The sequence below is a fragment of the Fistularia commersonii genome, chromosome 19 (assembly GCF_037954325.1).
Source record: "Fistularia commersonii isolate RoL2024-O1a breed Wild chromosome 19, RoL_Fcom_v1.0, whole genome shotgun sequence".
In the NCBI taxonomy this organism is placed as follows: domain Eukaryota; kingdom Metazoa; phylum Chordata; class Actinopteri; order Syngnathiformes; family Fistulariidae; genus Fistularia; species Fistularia commersonii.
Genome location: NC_141302.1, coordinates 2,794,445 through 2,813,642, shown reverse-complemented (window position 1 = coordinate 2,813,642; position 19,198 = coordinate 2,794,445). Strand labels below are relative to the sequence as shown.

At 45.1% G+C, this 19,198-nt stretch overlaps 3 protein-coding genes across 5 annotated transcripts; 1 reads left to right on the top strand and 2 right to left on the bottom strand.

The window, feature by feature from the left end:
• Positions 1-9,005, top strand: rab39bb (RAB39B, member RAS oncogene family b). Its single transcript, XM_086165861.1, has 4 exons — positions 1-393; positions 3,369-3,629; positions 7,796-7,976; positions 8,047-9,005. The coding sequence occupies exons 2-4, from the start codon at positions 3,415-3,417 to the stop codon at positions 8,290-8,292; spliced, it is 642 nt and encodes a 213-aa protein (XP_086021987.1). The 5' UTR covers positions 1-393; positions 3,369-3,414; the 3' UTR covers positions 8,293-9,005.
• An 854-nt stretch (positions 9,006-9,859) lies between these two features.
• On the bottom strand, positions 9,860-13,049 carry vbp1 (von Hippel-Lindau binding protein 1). Its single transcript, XM_086165862.1, has 6 exons — positions 12,921-13,049; positions 11,250-11,374; positions 11,087-11,153; positions 10,913-11,011; positions 10,703-10,841; positions 9,860-10,430 (listed from the first exon to the last, which is right to left on the bottom strand). The coding sequence occupies exons 1-6, from the start codon at positions 13,002-13,004 to the stop codon at positions 10,354-10,356; spliced, it is 591 nt and encodes a 196-aa protein (XP_086021988.1). The 5' UTR covers positions 13,005-13,049; the 3' UTR covers positions 9,860-10,353.
• Positions 13,050-15,074: 2,025 nt separating this feature from the next.
• LOC147223435 (E3 ubiquitin-protein ligase TRIM39-like) lies at positions 15,075-19,191 on the bottom strand. 3 transcript variants are annotated; one of them, XM_086165694.1, is made up of 8 exons: positions 19,131-19,191; positions 17,778-18,426; positions 17,617-17,712; positions 17,311-17,544; positions 17,092-17,239; positions 16,989-17,015; positions 16,737-16,912; positions 15,075-15,526 (listed from the first exon to the last, which is right to left on the bottom strand). In XM_086165694.1, the coding sequence occupies exons 2-8, from the start codon at positions 18,348-18,350 to the stop codon at positions 15,155-15,157; spliced, it is 1,626 nt and encodes a 541-aa protein (XP_086021820.1). In that variant the 5' UTR covers positions 18,351-18,426; positions 19,131-19,191; the 3' UTR covers positions 15,075-15,154. The 3 variants fall into 3 exon arrangements, with proteins under 3 accessions (XP_086021820.1, XP_086021818.1, XP_086021819.1); XM_086165692.1 differs by having other exon boundaries at positions 17,311-17,712; XM_086165693.1 differs by having other exon boundaries at positions 17,311-17,712; positions 19,137-19,171.
• Between the last annotated feature and the right edge of the window lie 7 nt (positions 19,192-19,198).

Below are 19,198 nucleotides of genomic sequence, written 5' to 3'. Positions count from 1 at the left end.
GCCATTTCGCCAGCAGTGGAAACACACACACACACACCAGTTTACACAAATGTCACCGCGGGATCCCCCTCTCTGACGGCGAGCATCCGAAACACACAAGATCAGCGGGTTTTTTTTTTGGTTTTGTTGTTGTTGTTTTTTTTTTACGCTCTTCCTGTTTTGTTTTGTTTTGGTTTTGTTTTTGCAGCGGCTCATGATGCGTTCAGGGCCCTGACGTGCGGGAGGCCCGCCGCGGTGGAGGAGGAGGAGGGAGGGGGTGGTGGTGGAGGCGGGGGGGGTCACGGTTATTTTCGCAGGGAGCCCGGTGCCATGGAGCCCGCAGCCCGGCCCTGAGCGCCGCACACGGACGAGGGGGACTGAAAGAGACGGGGTTTGACGTCGCCGCCGCTCCCAGTAGGTCATCCGGGGACGAATCGAGAAACCGGGATGCACGGCGGCAGCAAACGCGAGGATAATATACGTGTGTGTGTGTGTGTTGACCGACCGAGCTACGCGGCCGACCCCCCCCCCGGGGTGGAGGAGGAAGGCCGGGCTGCGAGCACATCCCGGCCGGAGGCCTGAGCGCTGAGACCGGGGTGGCAAATATCGCGATAACTCCGGTGTTTTCTCGCGTGAACTGTTTTTTTTTTTCAAATGTTGAGAATCGATTATTGGAATGGTCGAGTGTGTGTGTGTGTGTGTGTGTGTGTGTGTCTGTGTGTGTATGTTCAGCACATAAAGTACAGCTTGTATGCAGTTTATATTGGGTTAGCTTATCTTTAAGGATCATATGTATTATGTCCAATGCGTGTGTGTGTGTGTGTGTGTGTGTGTGTGTGTGTGTGGTTGGGTGTATTGGATATATAAGACAACTTAAATTTGCACTAGCTTGCAAGACTGAAGGAGCCTTGTGCAATTTGTATGTGTGTGTGTGTGTGTAAACTTCCTGAAGCCACTATGCTTAATGTGAGAGACATTGCATTGACAGGGCTTTGCTATGTGCGAACACAAGTGATAGTAAAGTGTTTGTGTGTGTGTGTGTGTGTGTGTGTGGTTGGGTGTATGATTTGGACATATAAGACAACTTAAATTTGCACTTGCCTGCAAGACTGAAGGAGTCACATGCAATTAGTGTGTGTGTGTGTGTGTGTGTGTGTGTGTGTGTGTGTATAGAATTCCAGCAACATCTCTGCAAAATGTGAGAGTCACTGATTTAGCTTTGCTGTGTGAGAGCACAAGTGAAAGTAAAGCCATTGTGTGTGAATGTGTGTGTGTGTGTGTGTGTGTGTGTGTATTAAATTCTAGCAGCATCTCTGTTCAGTGTTAGAGACACTGAGTGGGCTTTGCTGTGTGCAGACACAAGTGAACGTATAACAGTTGTGTGTGTGTGTGTGTGTGCGTGTGTTTGTTTGAACACAGGAGTTAACTTAGATGAAATTTGCATTGTCTCTCAGGGCTAAAGGTGGTCATATGCTTTTTGACAAATGTGTGGACGTGTGTTTGTGTTTGTGTGTGTGTGTGTGTGTGTGTGCAAACACAAGTGAACAGTAAAAACTGTCGCGTGTGTGTGTGTGTGTGTGTATGGACACAAGAGTCAACTGATATTTTAGCCTTTTGGGGCTAACAGGGGTCTTAGGCATTTGGCAAATGTGTTTGTGTGTGTGTGCGTGTGTGTGCGTGTGAGTGTGTGCAGGTGCATGCGCGCCTGCACTCACACACATTTCACTTCACAGAGTTTAAACCGGACTTTTCATTTAAGCCGCTAATTTTGCAGCATATTAGCCGTCTCATTGGGATCCTGTACAGGAGGTCATGCAGTGGGTGACCTCTCACCCCCCCGACTCGCCGCCCGCCGCTAATCCAGAAAGGAGCCGCGTTAAAACCCAAACTCTGGCTTTGTCGGGCAGAACGGCCGCCTGAGAGGATTGTCGCCTCCCGTCCCGTGGTCGTCGCGGAGCGTGTAGCAGAAGAAAAAAAAAGTGACAGCATGCCATTGTGACTCCTCCTGTTGTCTATAGTAAATAAAAGTAATAATAAATGGTTATTAATAATTATATTAAATTATATTATATTATATTAGAAATATTTGGGGCTAATAAATAATGATTTAATATTATAGATTCAAAAGTATCATTATGTCATGAAACCTGCTCCCATTGTCTAAGATAAATAAAAATAACAAATAATTGTTGTAATAATATTATATTCAATTATATTATATTATAAATATTTATAAATAATAATTACTTATTGTAAATTCTAAATTATTTCTATTATTATTATATTATTATTGATAATTGCTAATGATTATAATAGTATTTTACTATATCATAGTATATTGTATAGAAAAATTATAAATAATTGATAATAATTTATTATTATAGATTCAAAAGTATTATTATATTTTAAAACCTTTTCCCATCGTCTATAGTAAATGATTATAATAATTATATGAAATTATATTATATCATAAGAATTCATAAATAATAATTAATTATTATAAATTTTAAATTGTTATTACTGTAAATGTATTACAAAAACTTCTGCTGTTGTCTATAATAAATAATCATAAAAATAAATTATTATTATTATTATATCATGTGCATTTTAAAATATTATATAATAAATATTTAGAAATAATAAATAATAATACATTATTATAAATTCTAAATAATTATTATTATAAAACCTGCACCCGTTGTCTCAGTGCTACTTTACGACAGGCCTCCTGGACAGTGAAAATATCATCATTTTTTTTTATTTCATTTTCAAAAATTGTGAATTGTGACTTCCTGTTCAATTTCCGAATTGTCTGTACTTTGCACGCACCACTGCACTTGCACCTACTCTTTGTGAGTGCACATTTTTACCTGCACTGCCAACACCGTCTATATTTAATATTTAAAATATTGTTCACACTGTCCATTCGCTGTCAATACAGATGCACTGCGGACGGCAATTGCACAGGGAAACACGTTTCCAACCTGTTAATATATGGATTCCAAGACGTTCTGTCGTGTATTTTTTATGTACCGTGACTGATATCGTTTAATTCCGGATCCAAAAAAATAAATAAAAGGTTCTGGGCTTTGAGACGAGGTGATAAAGAGTCGACGGAGGAGCGAGAGAGAGGCTCGTAAGGCCGGCGTCACCTGACGGGTTTTAGCCGATCGGCTAATGTGGGCGGATTTCGGGCGAAAGTCTTTCCCTCCCGCCCCCCCGTCGTCTGAATCGGTAGATTATCAACAGCGGAATAAAAGCTTAATTTAATTCGAAACGCCTGATCGCAGAAATGTAAAGATATCCTCCCTCTCTCTCCTGTTTTCCTTCCCTCCCTCCCTCTCTCTCTCTCTTTCGCTCACGGCTACAAAATGCTCACACCTCCACAGACAACAAGACAGACCGGTAGAGCGACAGACAGGCAAACCCGCCGCCATGGACGCGATATGGCTCTACCAGTTCCGGCTGATCGTCATCGGCGACTCCACGGTGGGGAAGTCCTGCCTGATCCGTCGCTTCACCGAGGGCCGCTTCGCCCAGGTGTCCGACCCCACCGTCGGCGTGGACTTCTTCTCCCGGCTGGTGGAGATCGAGCCGGGGAAGCGGATCAAGCTGCAGATCTGGGACACGGCCGGACAGGAACGCTTCAGGTGAGCGCTTCGGGGATGAGCGGATGCAAAGGGACAAGGGAAACGCTCATCCTGATTCGTTGATTTCGGAATAAGCGACGGCGACGCTAAAAAGTCATTGGCTTCCTCACCCGTGCACTCCGTTGTCTATGTTATCCTCGTCGGTCTCGGCCCATTCTCATATTTTGGTTTATTTTACTCATTGCTAACTCCATTGCTATTTGTGGATGTCCTTTGCTATCTTCTTATTGTCTTTCTATTTATATTTACATTCATAGTTATTGACACTATAAAAAGAATTTCTCCTATGGGGATCAATAAACTTCATCTTATCTTATTTTATTCACGTGGCTCAAATGAATGAAGTTCCCAGCTCATTACTGCCCCCTAGTGGTCACAGTAGGTACTGTAAGTATTAATGATAATTTTGATTGATTGATTGATTCATTAATTCAGTATCAATTCTTATCTTACACTCATGGTCGCGGGGATGCCGGAGCCTGTCTTGGCTGACACTTTGGCGAATCGGGGGTTCGAATAGGCCACAATTATTCACCCTCTCATTCATGTTATATAGAAACATGCAAACATTCACCCTCTCATAGGCTTTTTCCCCGCGCCGTCCATAATAAAATAACTATTATTATTATAAAATCACTTATAATTGATCAATCAATCAGATAATTTTTGCAAAAAAGAATTTTTTTGTTGCGTTTTGCATGAGTGAAAGAGCGTGGATAATATTAGGGAACGTCTCCTCCCCGGCTTGTAGAAAGCGGAGGAGGTCCCGACGTGTTCTGTCGTTATTCGGCCCTCCAGGGGCCGCGAGAAGGTGCTGTTATTCAAACGAGTATTTTTTTTGTTGTTGCGATGATTCAAGCCGAAAGGCAAACAAACCCCGAAGCTCCGCCCGGCGGACACACTTCCCCCGCAAACACAACCCGGCGAGTCGCGGCGTCCACGTTCTACCGGAATTTCTCTTCAACGGTTTTGCTGTTTTATGCCTCGCGAGCGCCAAAAGCACGAAAACCTCCTCTGGATCTCTTGGAATAGTCCATTAGCATTAGCAAATTAGCTTAAAAAATTCTTCCAGACAGTGATCCATATCTGGATGCAAACAGGTTAGAAGTGCAAATAAAGAAAGTGCAAACGTCGCCATGGTGACGATGTGTAATAACTAAACGTTTTGTTTTCGGGGTTGAAATCCAGAGAGAGCTTTTCTAACCGGGTTCCTCTAGCCGAACGCCGCCCGTCTCATCTCGCCTTCTCCTCACGACAACATTGATCTCATCTCCGTCGCTCCGGTTTCATCTCCTCGGCCCTACTTTCCATAAATATACGTGTGTGTGCGTGCGTGTGTGTGTGTGTGTGTGTGTGTGTGTGTGTGTAAAATTAACTGAGTCACTTATTTCTCCACCTACTCCTCCCTCTCGCCGTCTCTCCGCCGACTAATCCTCCCCCTCTTCCTCTCCGGGGGGTGCAGCTCCCGTCTTCCTCCAGCCTGTAATTTTCCGTTTTGATCCACCAACGCCGATGATTGTGTGTGTGTGTGTGTGTGTGTGTGTGTGTGCGCACGTGCAAAAGCAGAGCGTGTCTTGCCCCAGTTAAACTGCAGCGCATTAAATAAGACTCAGACTGTGATATTCTACGCGATACCATGTGTTTTTGCAGCATAAATGTTTTTATATCTAATAATAATATAATATATATATATATATATATATATAAATAATATAATAATTCAAATCTTTGAACTTTTTAAGACCTTAAAACACTTTATAGCCTTGACTTTGACACTTATTGTATTTCTTATTCTCCCTCCTTCCTAATATTATTTATTACTGTTATGTTTTACTTGAAACTCTGGCACAATTTCATTCGGGATAAATAAAGTTGTTCTTATTCTTATTATTATTCTTAATAATATTAATAATGATTCATAAATATGTATAATATCAATCTATAATATTTATAATACCTTTTATTATATTTATAATAAAAAATAATATAATATATTCAATTCTATGCATTTTCTAGGGTGGTGACCAATCAGAATGCGTTCTGTATCCTGGCTTATGATTGGCTCAGAGACCGTAGCTTGGCTTCTGGCTTCTGATTGGCTGGGTGACTGGAGAATCGCATTGTGGGTTTCACATCCACATGTGGTCGCTACTCATTTTAGACTGATGAAGATTATAAAGGTTTATAGAAAAGTATATAAAAAGTAAATAAGAGTGTGGGGAAGGTCATTACACTTAAAAAATATATAAATTATAAATATGGTCGCTACTTTGCAGACTTTTTTCAATAAAGGAGGGAAAAGCGGATATGTGTACCTGTGGTAGAACCTCCAATTTGGCCCAATGACGTCTCCTGCAAATCAAAATTATTATTATTATTATTATTATTATTACCATATTTTTCACACTATAAAGGCACACTTTTAAAACCTTATAATCTGGTGCGCCTTATGTATGAATTCTTATCACGCTCACTGACCTCCAGCCAATTCCATGTGATACACTGAGCTTAAAAAAACCTGTCAAAATGTTTAAGCGACAAACGGGATGTTATATTAAAATTTGAATATGGGTTGCAACATGAGACAAAATTAGTTATGTAGAGCTGGAATACAACGTTGTTCCAACCTCACACAATCAGAAAACGCTCCACTTTTTGTTATGGCGTTATGTACTGTGCTTTAACAAAATATTACTGAGGACCCTCAAAAGTGGCAACTGTAAAAAGACTTGCTTAAAAAGCAGAATTTAAAATCAAGGCTATCAGTCAGGCAGTAGATGATGGGAAAAGAAAGAATCCAACATGAATGAAGTGGAGATGAACTGCACCACGTAAAGACGACCAAACAGAGTCAGCAGGGAGAGGGAATATATTGCTAGACGGATGCTGGAATTGGACCAAGGAGATGATTTATGGATGTTGAGGAAGAGGATATGAAGGTAGTTGGTGTGAGAGACGAGGATCCAGAGAATTGGGTTAGATTAGGGCTGACAAACGTACGGCTCGCGGGCCGGTATCGGCTCACCGGGAGTCCCAGCACGGCCCATGAGGGTAGCAGCATCAAAATTGCAAACATCAAGAATAAAATTTTAAAAAATTTAAAAAATTCAAAAAAAAATGATTAAAAAAAGAGAATTATAAATAGAAATTACTGTACACCAGGGGTGTCAAACTAATTTTGGTCCGGGGGGGCAACATCCGGCCTTTTTTGATGTCAAGGAAACAGTGAAATCATTAGCTAGAAGTAACACAAAGTCCAAATTTTTCCTTTTCTTTTATGTAAAGGAGGTAAACAGTTAAATTATAAAAATCTTTATATGTAATGAGTTGCTCCTTTAAAAAAATACATGATGAATTAATATTAAAAATGAATGTTAAAAAAGAATTGATGAAATTACAGCATACGAATATTGTTGTGTTAAAAGAGAAAATCACTGTGGGAAAATTTGCCACTAGAGTTTATCAGAAAATTGATTTGTAGCATGTTTATCATGAGGTATAATGTTTACAAGACTATTCTGGTTATTAAATCAATCTTTTTAATTTTGTAGATGTTTTTTTTTTTGCTATCCTTTTTGTGCATTTTATAGAAATAAGAAAAAATTGTTTTCACAATGTCACCAGATGTTTTTACATCCAAAAAATAACTTTGTTTTTAAATTTTGAAGCAAAAAATACATTGCAAAGTTACTTTTTCATTTTCTTCCTTGCCCGTTTTTTTTTTTTTTTAAACCCACTGTATAAAACCCCCAGATACATGCGAGAAAAAACGCACTTGTTTACTTTTACACTAAAACAAAGAAAAAAAATTGGATTTAGTGGAACTTCTGGGTAATTACGCTACGATATTAGTCCGGATGGAACTGGTCGTGACCACGAGGCGGCGGCGGCGGCGAGTCCGATGCTGAAAGCTGAGGCTGGAAACCTCTCTGGGTGACGCGGGAGAGGAAATCACATTTGTAGAAATAAAATACCGCAAACACTGAGGAACCCTAAATGTTAATGACCATGTTATTACACGTCATTTGTGGTTTGACTTCCTTTTTTTTTGGAAGCACATCATTTATTTGAGTTCCACGAATGACTTCGCAATCGCGTATCCTCCCGTCTAAAGAGCTTGTAATAAACTTGTAATAAACATGTAATAAGCGTGTAATTACCTCCAGGTCCATCACCCGGGCTTACTACCGCAACTCAGTGGGCGGGCTGCTCCTCTTCGACATCACCAACCGCCGCTCCTTCCAGAACGTCCACAACTGGCTGGAGGAGGCCCGCAGCCACGTGCAGCCGCACAGCATCGTCTTCCTGCTGGTCGGACACAAGTGCGACCTGGAGGCGCAGCGGCAGGTCGGCGCCGGCGGGAGTTTTCCTCAGCATTCCGGGAAACGGCGAAAACCCAACCGTCTTGTCTCCACAGGTGACCCGGCAGGAGGCGGAGAAGCTGGCGGGCGCGTACGGGATGCGCTACGTGGAAACGTCGGCGCGCGACGCCATCAACGTGGAGCACGCCTTCACCGAGCTGACGCGGGACATCTTCGCCCTGGTGCGCAGCGGCGACATCACCATCCAGGAGGGCTGGGAGGGCGTGAAGAGCGGCTTCGTCCCCAACGTGGTCCACTCCTCGGAGGAGGTGACCAAGAGCGACCGCCGCTGCCTCTGCTGATGGGCCCGGACGCCGGACGGGAGCGGGCGCCGTTCTTGTTTTCCGTTCTCCCGTCGGACCGGACGTGCAAACGGGCGATTTAACGACGAACTCCCCTGGAGGCGACGGTCGGAGACCCGAGTTTTCGCCACGTCTTACGAAGGCCTTAGAGCGGGGGATCCGTGGCGGCGCCGCATGAACTCCGACTCCCCGGACGTTTTTAAACCCCTCCAGCCTGTCCTCCGATATGCAATCACACGGAAAAAAAAAAAATTCGATGTCCAAGGCGTTTCCCCGTCCCCTCCGGAGCTCGATGGAGGAGTCGCGGAGGTCCGACTCCGGCGAGCCCCGGTGACATTGACTCCGTTTAACTTGTACAGATAATAAGCCCCGCCCCATCCACCAGGACTCGGGACTCCGAGGCGCGAAACCGCCTTTTCCCACGATGCACGCGTCCGAAAACAGAAGTGTAACTCGGTATAATCCAGCAGAGACGGTCCAGTTGGCACGCATTAACCCGGTCGGCACGCTTTCGTTTTAGAGTCCGAAACACTCCCGCACTCGTTTCTGCCACGTTGAAACTCGGATTTCGGAGTCGGACCTTGAAATGTGAAGTCGCTGTACATACGCGAGGCGTTTTTTTTTTTTTTTTTTTTTCCAGGAATCAAGACAGGAGAAATCCACGGGTCCCCTCGAAGCCACGTACTCCACCACAATAAACCACTGGACCAAAAGGTGTGAATGTGTGTGTTTGTATCGCGGCGAGGGGGCGGAGCCTCTGCACAGCCTGATTTCGGTCGTCCGATGCTAGCCTACCGAGCTAGCCGCGTGCTAACATCGATATCTCTGGAAACCGCTTCTAGAAATAAGCGATCATTCACCCTAAAATTCCCACGTCATCCGAATATCTGGATAATTTAGGGGCTCAAATGAGGCGGCGGCTTTAAAAACAGGTGGCTGACGATCCAAGTGATATCGATTCCTGAACGGTTTGAGAAAACAAACCGGCTTTCGGACGTGAACGAGGACGAATCGACACCACCGGTTCCTTTCCTACCTGCTCACCTAAAGCTGACATTTTAACAGAATTCAAGGTATGGCTACTCTTCCGTACCAATGTTCTCTAGTAGCAAGAGGGGTGTGTTCAACCCGGGACACACACACACACACACACCTCTTTCTGTTTGAAGGGTCGATAAGGAGCGTAACCGGTCAGCTGAGTCCAGTCAAACTACAATTCAATCAGTGTGCGAAAGGAGCTTCTGTCCTTTTCTTCCCGATCTGGTGCTGATCAGCAGCGGCGGCGGTTCCTTCGCCTGCGAGAAAAGCGTCTCGACCTCCTCTGGGCCGCGCAGAACCTTCATCAACCGGAGGTCAAAAATTGAATTCTGTTTGAAAGAGCCCGGATTCAACAAAACCTCTGCCTCCGACGTGCAGTTCCCCTCCCGGCCACCGGGTGGCAGCGGCGAGCGCCGAGAACCGAAAGCCCGCGGCGGCCGAAGAGTCGACCCCGTCGCTAATTCCCGCTTTTTCCCCGCATTCTGGAGAAGAAGGACCCACAGGGGGGAGCAGACGGTGATGCCCTCGCTTTGCCCAAAGTTCTTTTACTTCATTCATTGCTTAATGGGTACAGTGAGAGACAAATAAATACAGCGACAGGAGGGGGAGAAAGATGAGGGGCGAGATGGAAAATATAGACGGCTAACAGTCTGGCGGCGAGGAGAAAACGGCGTCGATTCAGTGCTGCTCTTCGTCCCAGGACGGCGAGTCCCGTCGGGTCAGGAAACGGAAACGGGTGGGTCCGGGGTCGGAGGACAGGAAAGTGACGGGAAGCGACTCGTGACAAAGAAATACAAAAACCCGCCCCGTTGCCTTGGTTTTCTTTTACTAGAAAAAATAGTAATAAAGTAACAAATCAAACAGTGGTGCTGGCGAGGCGGCTGGACCTGCGGGAGGACGTCGACGGGAAACGAACGCTCGGTGCTTGGAGGGGCGAAAGGGGGTCGGAGGTCGGGAGAGGGCGGCGATGGAAGCGAGGCCGGTGGAGGGGGGGGGGGGCGTGGGCGCCATGGCGACCAAACATTAAGACTTGTCCGCCGCTTTCAGGAGGTTCTCTCTGCTCCTCCGCTTCACGTCCCAGTTGTAGACGCGCGCCATATCTGAGGTGGGCGGCGGGTCAGGGAATAACACACCAACTAGATGGTCACACACACACACACACACAGAGGTGGCTTCTCCATCATCACGTCACGACGCCTACCCCGCGAGATTTACTTCTTCTCCGCTGGCGTTTATTTTGCAAGACGGAAACACGGTTGCCATGCCGACGCAGTTAAAGAAAGGGTTTTTTTTTTTGGTTTGGATTTCGGGGACCCGTGTAGCCGCGGCGCGTGACGTCCAAACCTGAGCCGCAGAGTCGGGGGAAGGATACTGACTTCGGTGGTGGTGAACTGGTCTCGGAGGAAGTCCAGGTCCTCCTCGAGCGTCTCCAGGTTGCGGGATGCCGTGGACAGGTTCTTCTCCAGGAGAGCCTGGGCCTCGTCGATGTCGTACTCCAGCATGACGTTGGCCTTCGGAGACGGGAAAAAACCATCAGGCGGGTGTTCGGCGGCGCTCGGGACGGCGCCCGTTTGCGACTCACCCCCAACCACAGGCAGACTTTCTCGGTGGGAGGCACCGACGCCTTGCAGTAAACGTTGTCGGCCAGCAGGAAGTGCGTTTCCATCGGCTCCGTGGTCGCCTGTTAGCGACGACAAGCGACAGCGGACGTGAGAGCGCGACTTACTTACTCACTTACGGCGAGCTCAAAACCCACCTTCTTCTTTTGCATGTGCCGTAGGATCTCTAGCGTCTGTTTGATTTGCGGGATCTGGGTTTTCAACCTGCGGGAGGCAAATGACAAAGGATCCGTTTGAAAACGCACGACGGAAGAAGAAGAAGAAGAAGACGCGCGGCGGCAGATCGGGAAGCAACGCTACCGGAGTTTCTTCTGCGACAGGTTGAGCTCCATGTATTTATATTTCTGGTACTGCTCGTCCAGCTTCCTCAGCGCCGCGTCCGCCGTCTCGTTCCCCGGCTGCTTCATGAAGGAGTCCACGTCCTCCTGCAACACACGGACGTTTCGCCGCCGTCGGCTCTTCATTCCGATCATTCGGGACGACTTTATATAAGCGGCGATAAGACCGATCCTGACGGAAAACGCACAGGTTTCTTCAGAATTTGTTCTCTTTTGATTTACCGTAAATTCCGGCATGTAAGCCGCTATTTTTTGCTTTTTGTTGAAAGTAGCTCTTGCTACAGAGTGGGGAAGAATCAAAACAGAACTCTATATAAAAATAAAGAGTAAATATAGCGAGTAAATAAAACAGTTAAGAGCAAAAGAAATAAATAAAAACAAATACAGGTAAAACTATGTATATACTGCTCATAAAAATAAAGGGAACACTTAACGTTTGTGTGTTTTCCCACTTTCATTTTGAGTGTGACTCCAAATCCGTGGGTTCATACATTTGATTTCCATCAATCGTTTTTGTACGATTTTATCGTCTGCACATTCAGCTATGTAAAGTATTTAATAAGATTTCATCCATTCAGATCTAGGATGTGTAATTTTAGTGTTCCCTTTATTTTTTTTGAGCAGTGGATGATTAACATTAATGGATTTTTACAGGATAATTGCAGCAATGCCGTCGCAGTGGATAAATTAATGTTTCGGCAAATCCAGTCGCATTTAGGATGTTTTGTTTTTGCACACCACGCAAACCCCATCATGAAAAAGAAACACAGAATTGTATTTAATGCAGCATTCAAGTTGCAAGTGACCAGTCTAGGTTCCTGACATTAGTTCGACATCAATTCTGAAAAAAGAAGCATTTGTGTTACATACTGGTCGTTGTAGATGTTACCGCAAGTTATTTAATTAAAACTTTTCAACAAACTCTTTACTGTAACATCTTGCTGCGCTACTATCTCATGTTTCAGGGGACGCCTGAAGCTTATTTATGTACAATTTCTTTTTTATTTTGAAAATTAGTAGTAGGTGCGGCCTACATAAATGTGTACTTGATAGTCTGGAATTTAGGGTATCAGGATTGTTTTAATATTATCGTAATAAATGAAATCGATTGTTTACAAACTACTCTACAATTGTTTTTTTACTTTTTAAAACAAGTACATAGGCACGTACATGACATTTAACGCAAAATGTCCCTGATTTTTGCCATGAAAATTTATGTAAAAATAAAAATAAGATGATTGAAAAGCTCTAGTGTTTATAGTGTTTAGATACACAGTGTGAGGCTGACAGTGAAGTACTTCGTAAATACTAACCAAAGCATCAGCTAACGACAGATGTCCCAGTCTGTCAAGACACCGAATCATTTAAAAAAAGCAAGGCAAAAACGAGGAAGACTCTATTTTTAACCAACAAATGCTTTAAAAGTGTGAAGCCGGGCAGAAAAGTCCATAGATGGAAGAGGGCGGCTAGCATATAGCACACGCCTAGCTGGCTAGCTAGGCATGGCAAGCTAGGCTAGCTAAGCTAGCTCTCATCGAGCATGACGCGCCCGAACGGTCGCGGCGACCGACGCACCGGACGTTTCGATGGCGACGCCCCGGTACCGGGACGCGACTCGTCGGGTTCTACGTACCACGAACACCGCCTCCGGGATCCCGAGGTGCTTTTTCTTTGTCGCCTGTGCGGCAGCGCCGCTGTCTATGGTCGCCGCCATCATGGGGAGAGGCTACTCCTTTCTTCTTTACGTGCTCGTCAGTTGAGGCGTCTCAAGAGGAAGATGTGACCGCTAGCGCCCCCTAGCGGGCACCAGGTGTAACTGCAACTCCTTTTGCATTAGCAGGTGGAAGCAACAGGAAAATATTTCTATTTATTTTAAATAAAATAAATACAAATGAATAAATATTTCCACCACATATGCACAAAAAATCTATTTTTTTTCTGACTTTTTATTTTATTTTTCTTGTTTTTACTGAATGACTCTTTCAAAATACAGGAAAAGTTCAGGATTTCATTTCACTCCCCGCACTCGACAATTTGTAATCCTGACCAAAAATATAATGACGCACCGAAAAATACAACCGCGATTACCCCCACTGTCACTCCAGGGAACCTCAATTCTTGACAGAAAATGCAGCAACTCCTTTATTAGAAAATGTTTTACAGAAAACTTATTCCCCGGACGTCAAAAGAAAAATAATATTTTAAATAAATTTGATAAGGAGTCGATTGCCACGCTGCGAACTATGATTCTGACTATCCATACTCCCCAAGGCAAAAGAGACCCACTTCAAAATTATGAATGACATCTACCTATCTAAAGAATTATTGAGGTTATGCTTTAACATTGAAGATAATATTTGTACATTTTGTGAAGACAGCATTGAAACCACAGTCCATATGCATTGCTCATGCGAAAAAGTACAGGGTTTCTGGCTAAAACTCAAAAATTGGTTAAAGACAAATTTCCATCATCAAATTTGGTATATAAATAACATTTGGTTTACTTTTTAAGCAACAAATGAATCCGTGTCAATGTTATTTTAGGCCTGACCAAGTTCTTCATACACAAAAACAGAATGCAAAAATGTCTGCCTAATTTTACGGTCTTTATAAACGATTTTGAATGATATAAAAAAATCCTTAAAATTAATGGAAAAATCCAAAAACTAAAAAAATATACAGTTTTATGACTGATATTCCTTTTGAACCACCAAGTTAAATACATATTATATTCCCCTTGCCATTTATTTATTTTATTTATTTGTTTTTTATTTATTTTCTTTTTCTTGTATTATTAAACATTTCTCACAAACCAGTAATCCTGAAGAAGTGTTGCAGAGCTGATGTAACAAAGAACAATGATGTCACGTGGGGCCAAAAAGCAAAATGTGGGTTTTTGAACGAGTGTTTATGTGATAGAGCGACACTGACGCTGCAGAAAAAGCCACCCAGAGTCAAGATCAAGATGATGAAGAGACGCTTTTTTACTTTATTTGTTTATAACTAATCGATAGAAACTCGGCTTACGAACTTAATTTGTTCTTTGACTGAAATATTCACGAATCAAATCAATGTCAATCCCATTGATCCGTTCGCCAGCCCTCAAAAACAAACTGCACTCTTTTGAGACTTTTTTATGGGTTTATTTGTGGCCAAAAAACAAATGAATCAAAGATAAACTTAATTATTGCTGTGCCTCTGGTGTTCTTTCTCTTCTTGCTAGCACTTCTACTCCACGTTTCCTTCACTAAATCAACAAATCTTGCATGTGAGACCCTCGCTAATGCTAACGCTAATGCTAGCACCAAAAAGTGGTATAACAGGAGAACACAACAATGGCAGGATGTAAACAACGCAGAGTAGTGCCGCTATGCTACGACGCTACAAAACACACGAGTTTGTTTGTTTGTGTGTTCGCGCACCGAGGCTTGATTCAAAATTTGAGCCGAGGATTTGGTCTTTTAGCAAAGCACGAACACGCAAGGCTTAGTGTACAATGGATTGATTTCAAAACACACAAGAAAAAGTCACGTTCACTTTCAGTGGGAACAGAGTTGTTGATCTCTCTTTCCCGCCGGTGCATCAAAGTCCGGTGTTAGTTTTGTTGTGCTGATTCTCAGGGTGGATCGAAAGTGTTAGTCGGTGAAATTGACAGGTTTTGTTGGCCGGATTTAAACACCCGACGGGCCGTTTGTGGCCCGCGGGCCGTAGTTTGCCCGTCCCTGTTTTATTCTTGCCTAATTCTTCCATTTAACCCAAATACACAATCACTCTTCTCTTGCAATGATTTGAATAACGCGCAAAACACCGCCCACTTTATTGCTTAACATCAGGGAACGCACATCCGCAAGGAGGTCGTACAAAAATTCATGTTTCCCCGTTGACGGCCGTGATGACCAACGGCGCCGCGTTTTTCCCCTCGTCCAGAACGCCCGGGCTGAAGAACGGAAAAAGCTGCTCTTCGAAGGAGCACCCGGTGAAGGTGTAGAGGTGACAGCGGGCCTCGACGTCGAAGAACGACACCGTCGCCTCCTCGAGGTCAACGAAGACGCCGACGGTCCGCGGCTTCTCCTCGAGACGCAGCAGGACGGACGGAGAGTCCAGGGCGCGGTATTCGTCCCCGCCCCTCAAGCGAACCGTCCAAAAACCGTTTTCCGGTTTGGAGGTGATCATCCCCTTCCGGGTGACGGACTCCCTGACCACGCCCACGTCCCAAAAGGTCTTGTCTCCCACGGCGACCTGATTGACACGGCGGGGAAAACAAAGTTGCAGATGCTAATTAGCATCACGCTGATACAGTAAATCCTTCTGCAGTTTCATGCAAAGTACTTGGATAGGACGTCATAATATAGTAATACCTGGACTGATGGGTTTAATTTGTTTTGTCACTCCGTTCTCACTGTGTTTATATATTTTTATCCTTTTTGTTCTGTCATCTATTATTTTTATCTTTGTTGTTTTCATTCTGTCCATATCCTTGTTACTGTCTTCATCCTTTTAATTGCCTATTTCTATTCATATTTATTGACATTGTTATTGTTCTTATAAAGTATTATCTTATCTTATCTTATCTCATCTCATCTCATCTTATCTTAAATTATCTTATCTAATTCCTCTTGTGAACGAGCTCGTAACTCAAATTAAATTAAATTATCCTATAAGATAAGATAAGATACTTTTTCACAACAATAACAATGTCAAGATAAGATAAGATAAGATAAGATATACTTTATTGATCCCCATAGTGCGAATTCTTTTGTCACAGCAGCGCAACAATGACAATATCAATATCAATGTGAATATAAATATAATAAAAGAGACTATTAAAAGATAGCAAAAGACGTCTACAAAAAAACAGACAGCAAAATGAACAAGGATAAAAATACAAAAATAAACAACAGAATTAAAAAAAAAAAAAAAAAAACTTATAAGATAAGAATCTTTTAAGATCTTATCTTATCTAATTCGTCTTGTGAGCAAGATCGTAAGTCAAATTTAAATTTTTTCCCCAGTTAAAATGATTTAAAAGCCGTTGCGGTCTGTTTTGAAGGAAAATCATACTTCATAAATAACAGATATTGTATTAAAAATAATAATAAAAATAAAAGAAATGTGTATTGACCTTGAAGATCGGACGAAGACGGCGGCGGCTAAACTTCCTTTAGCAACGGATCGAACACACTCTTCTTTTTGCTCTCCGTCTCCGTCCACAACACACACACACACACACACACACCGCGCTCACACACGGCGACCGCCTTTTGTTGTCTTTTTTACAAGCTTCATTTGTAAATTATTCACATATTTATATTCACACTTGCTGTTTTTAGCACTCGTGCCATGACAAAAAATTTGAATCAACTTTAATCCCGTATCTCGGAAACGTGCTGAGTTGACGCGTTCGTAAGTCGGGGATCTTCTTCGCACTTTTTGCCGTTTTTGACGTTACCTGGAAGTAGAACCTCCCGGACAGGAAGCCCCTCCGGCCCGTCACGCAGATGACGGGGTCGAAGCGCTGCGGGAGGTCGGGCACGAGGCGCGACGGCTCGCCGCGGCCCGCCCTCTTCCCGTCGGCCGATAGGACGATATTGGGGTGGGCGGAGTCGGGGTCAAGGGTCACATCGACTGGGAGGAAGAGGAGGCTCGGTCAGACCGGAGAACCCGAGCAGGAAGTAAGCGAGGGTGTATTCGACCGACGCACCTGCGTGCTTCTGCATCCTCTTCATCTCTGCAGACGAGACGTTTCGGCTCATTTTGATTTTTTTTTTTTGAGGCGTCCGTATTTTTTGAGGGGCGGGGCTTACCGTCCGTCCGCAGCCGCTCCAGCTCCGCCCCCACGACCTCGCTCAACCCGGACAGCGCCCTCCTCGCCGCCCCCACGCCGAGATCTGAGTGGAAAGTGATCTCCGCCCACTCTTTGCTGGCCGGAGGTGACAAAACAGAAGGCGACTTCTGCGGGAGAAAGACGGAGTAGATGGATGAAGTGCGTTCGCTCCCCACCTGGATCTGATGGCGGCGTCCACCTGTAGGAGGTGCAGGTGGTCGTCCGTCTTCCTCAGCTCCTCCAGCTCGCCGCTCCTCCGCCGCAGCTCGGAGATCTCCCGCTGCAGCTCGCCGACGAGCCTCTCGGCCCTGCGTTCGGCGGCGTCCCGCCTCTCCTTTAGCTCGGCGCCGACCAGCTCCTGTCGCTCCTTCGCCGAGTCCATCAGGGACGCGAAGAGGCGGTCGATCTCCGTCTGCTCCTTCTCGGCGCTCAGCTGGGGGGGGGAAGAGGACGACGAAATGAAGGGATCGTCGGCGTAGGAGCCGGATTTCTCTCGGCGACTTACGACGCAGAGCCGGACGCCGGATCGGATCTCCTCCGCTTTGGCCTGGCGCTGCAAGATCTTCCGCTGGAAGTCCTCCACCCACTCCGTCATGTGGACCTGCAGGAGAACGGACATAAAAGCTAGCGCTCGCCTCCCGCCGTTCCGACTCCGAATTTCAGTACCTTCCTCTCTTCACTCTCTTCTTCTATCTTGACCGTCCGGTGGTCTTTGTGTTCCGTCTCCGTGCAGAAGGTGCAGATGCACGTCCGATCGTCCTTGCAGAACATCTCCAGCGGCCTGCCGTGCTTCGGGCACAGCCGACCCTGCAGCTCCGCCGCCGGCTCGATCAGCTTGTGCATCCGCAAGGCGGCGACCGCGCCGTGCGGCTCCAGGTGAGCGCCGCAGTACGACGTCACGCACGCCAGACAGGACTTGACGGCTTTTACCCGCAGGGAGGCGGCGGCGCAGACGTCGCACGCCACCTCGCCGTGCTCGGCGGGAACGGGGGCGGCGTTCAGCGCCTTGAACGCCTCCGCCAGATCCCTGAAGGCGGCGTTGACGCTCATCTCGGGTTGCGCGGCGAAGGGTTTCTCGCAGGCGGGGCAGCGGCACGCCTCGGCGTCGCCCCACGCCGCACGGATGCACGCCCGGCAGAAGTTGTGTCCGCAGGGGGTGGTGACCGGGTCGGTGAACACCTGCCGGCAGATGGAGCAGTGGAATTGCGCCGCCGGGAGCACCAGGCCGGGCGACGCCATCGTACCAACGAGGAAAGGGAAGTCGGCGCCGCCGTTGCAGAGGATCCTCCGCGGGGGGAAGTGCTGAGGTTGACAACTAGCAAACAGGACGGGTCATGTGACCTATCAGTGTGAAACAGCTAGAACGCCACAGGAGGTCTTTCCTCCTTGAAGCGATCAGACTTTTTAATTCCTCTCCATTCGGCCGCCGGCAACCATAAAAACCTATCTTTAACCTAAAAAAAAAAACAAAAACTGTGCAATATTTCATTTCACTGCAATATTCAGAACTGTGCAATATTTCATTTCATAACAGCTACACTACAATTTTTCCTTTTATCATACTATTGTGCACTCCTTACCTCACTTGTTACTAAGACACTTTATAGTTTCACTGAAACACTTTATAGTTTCACTGAAACACTTTATAGTTTCACTGAGACACTTTATAGTTTATAGTTTATTTTTATTTCTAATTCTGCCTTTTTCTTTTTTATTATTTATTACTGTTATATGTTCTGTAACTCTGGCACAACAATTTCCTTCGGGATTAATAAAGTTGTTCTTATCTTATCTTATCTTATCTTATCTTATATTCACCATTCACACACACACACACACACACACCCTCTCCCGGTACCAAGCTGGACGCACCAAAGCACAAGTTAAACGCAAAAGAGGTGAAATCGGTATTTGTAAAATAAACAGAACAGAAAGTGCAGTAGTTCTCTCTGGAGTGACATCATAAAGTAGCAATAATACATGTATTCAAGTACTAGTACTCGGAGTAAATGTACTTACACTTACTTGGTTTCTTGTACTCCCACGGCGAGGGGCGTCCTTCCACGGCGACGGCGGCGCAGGAGTCC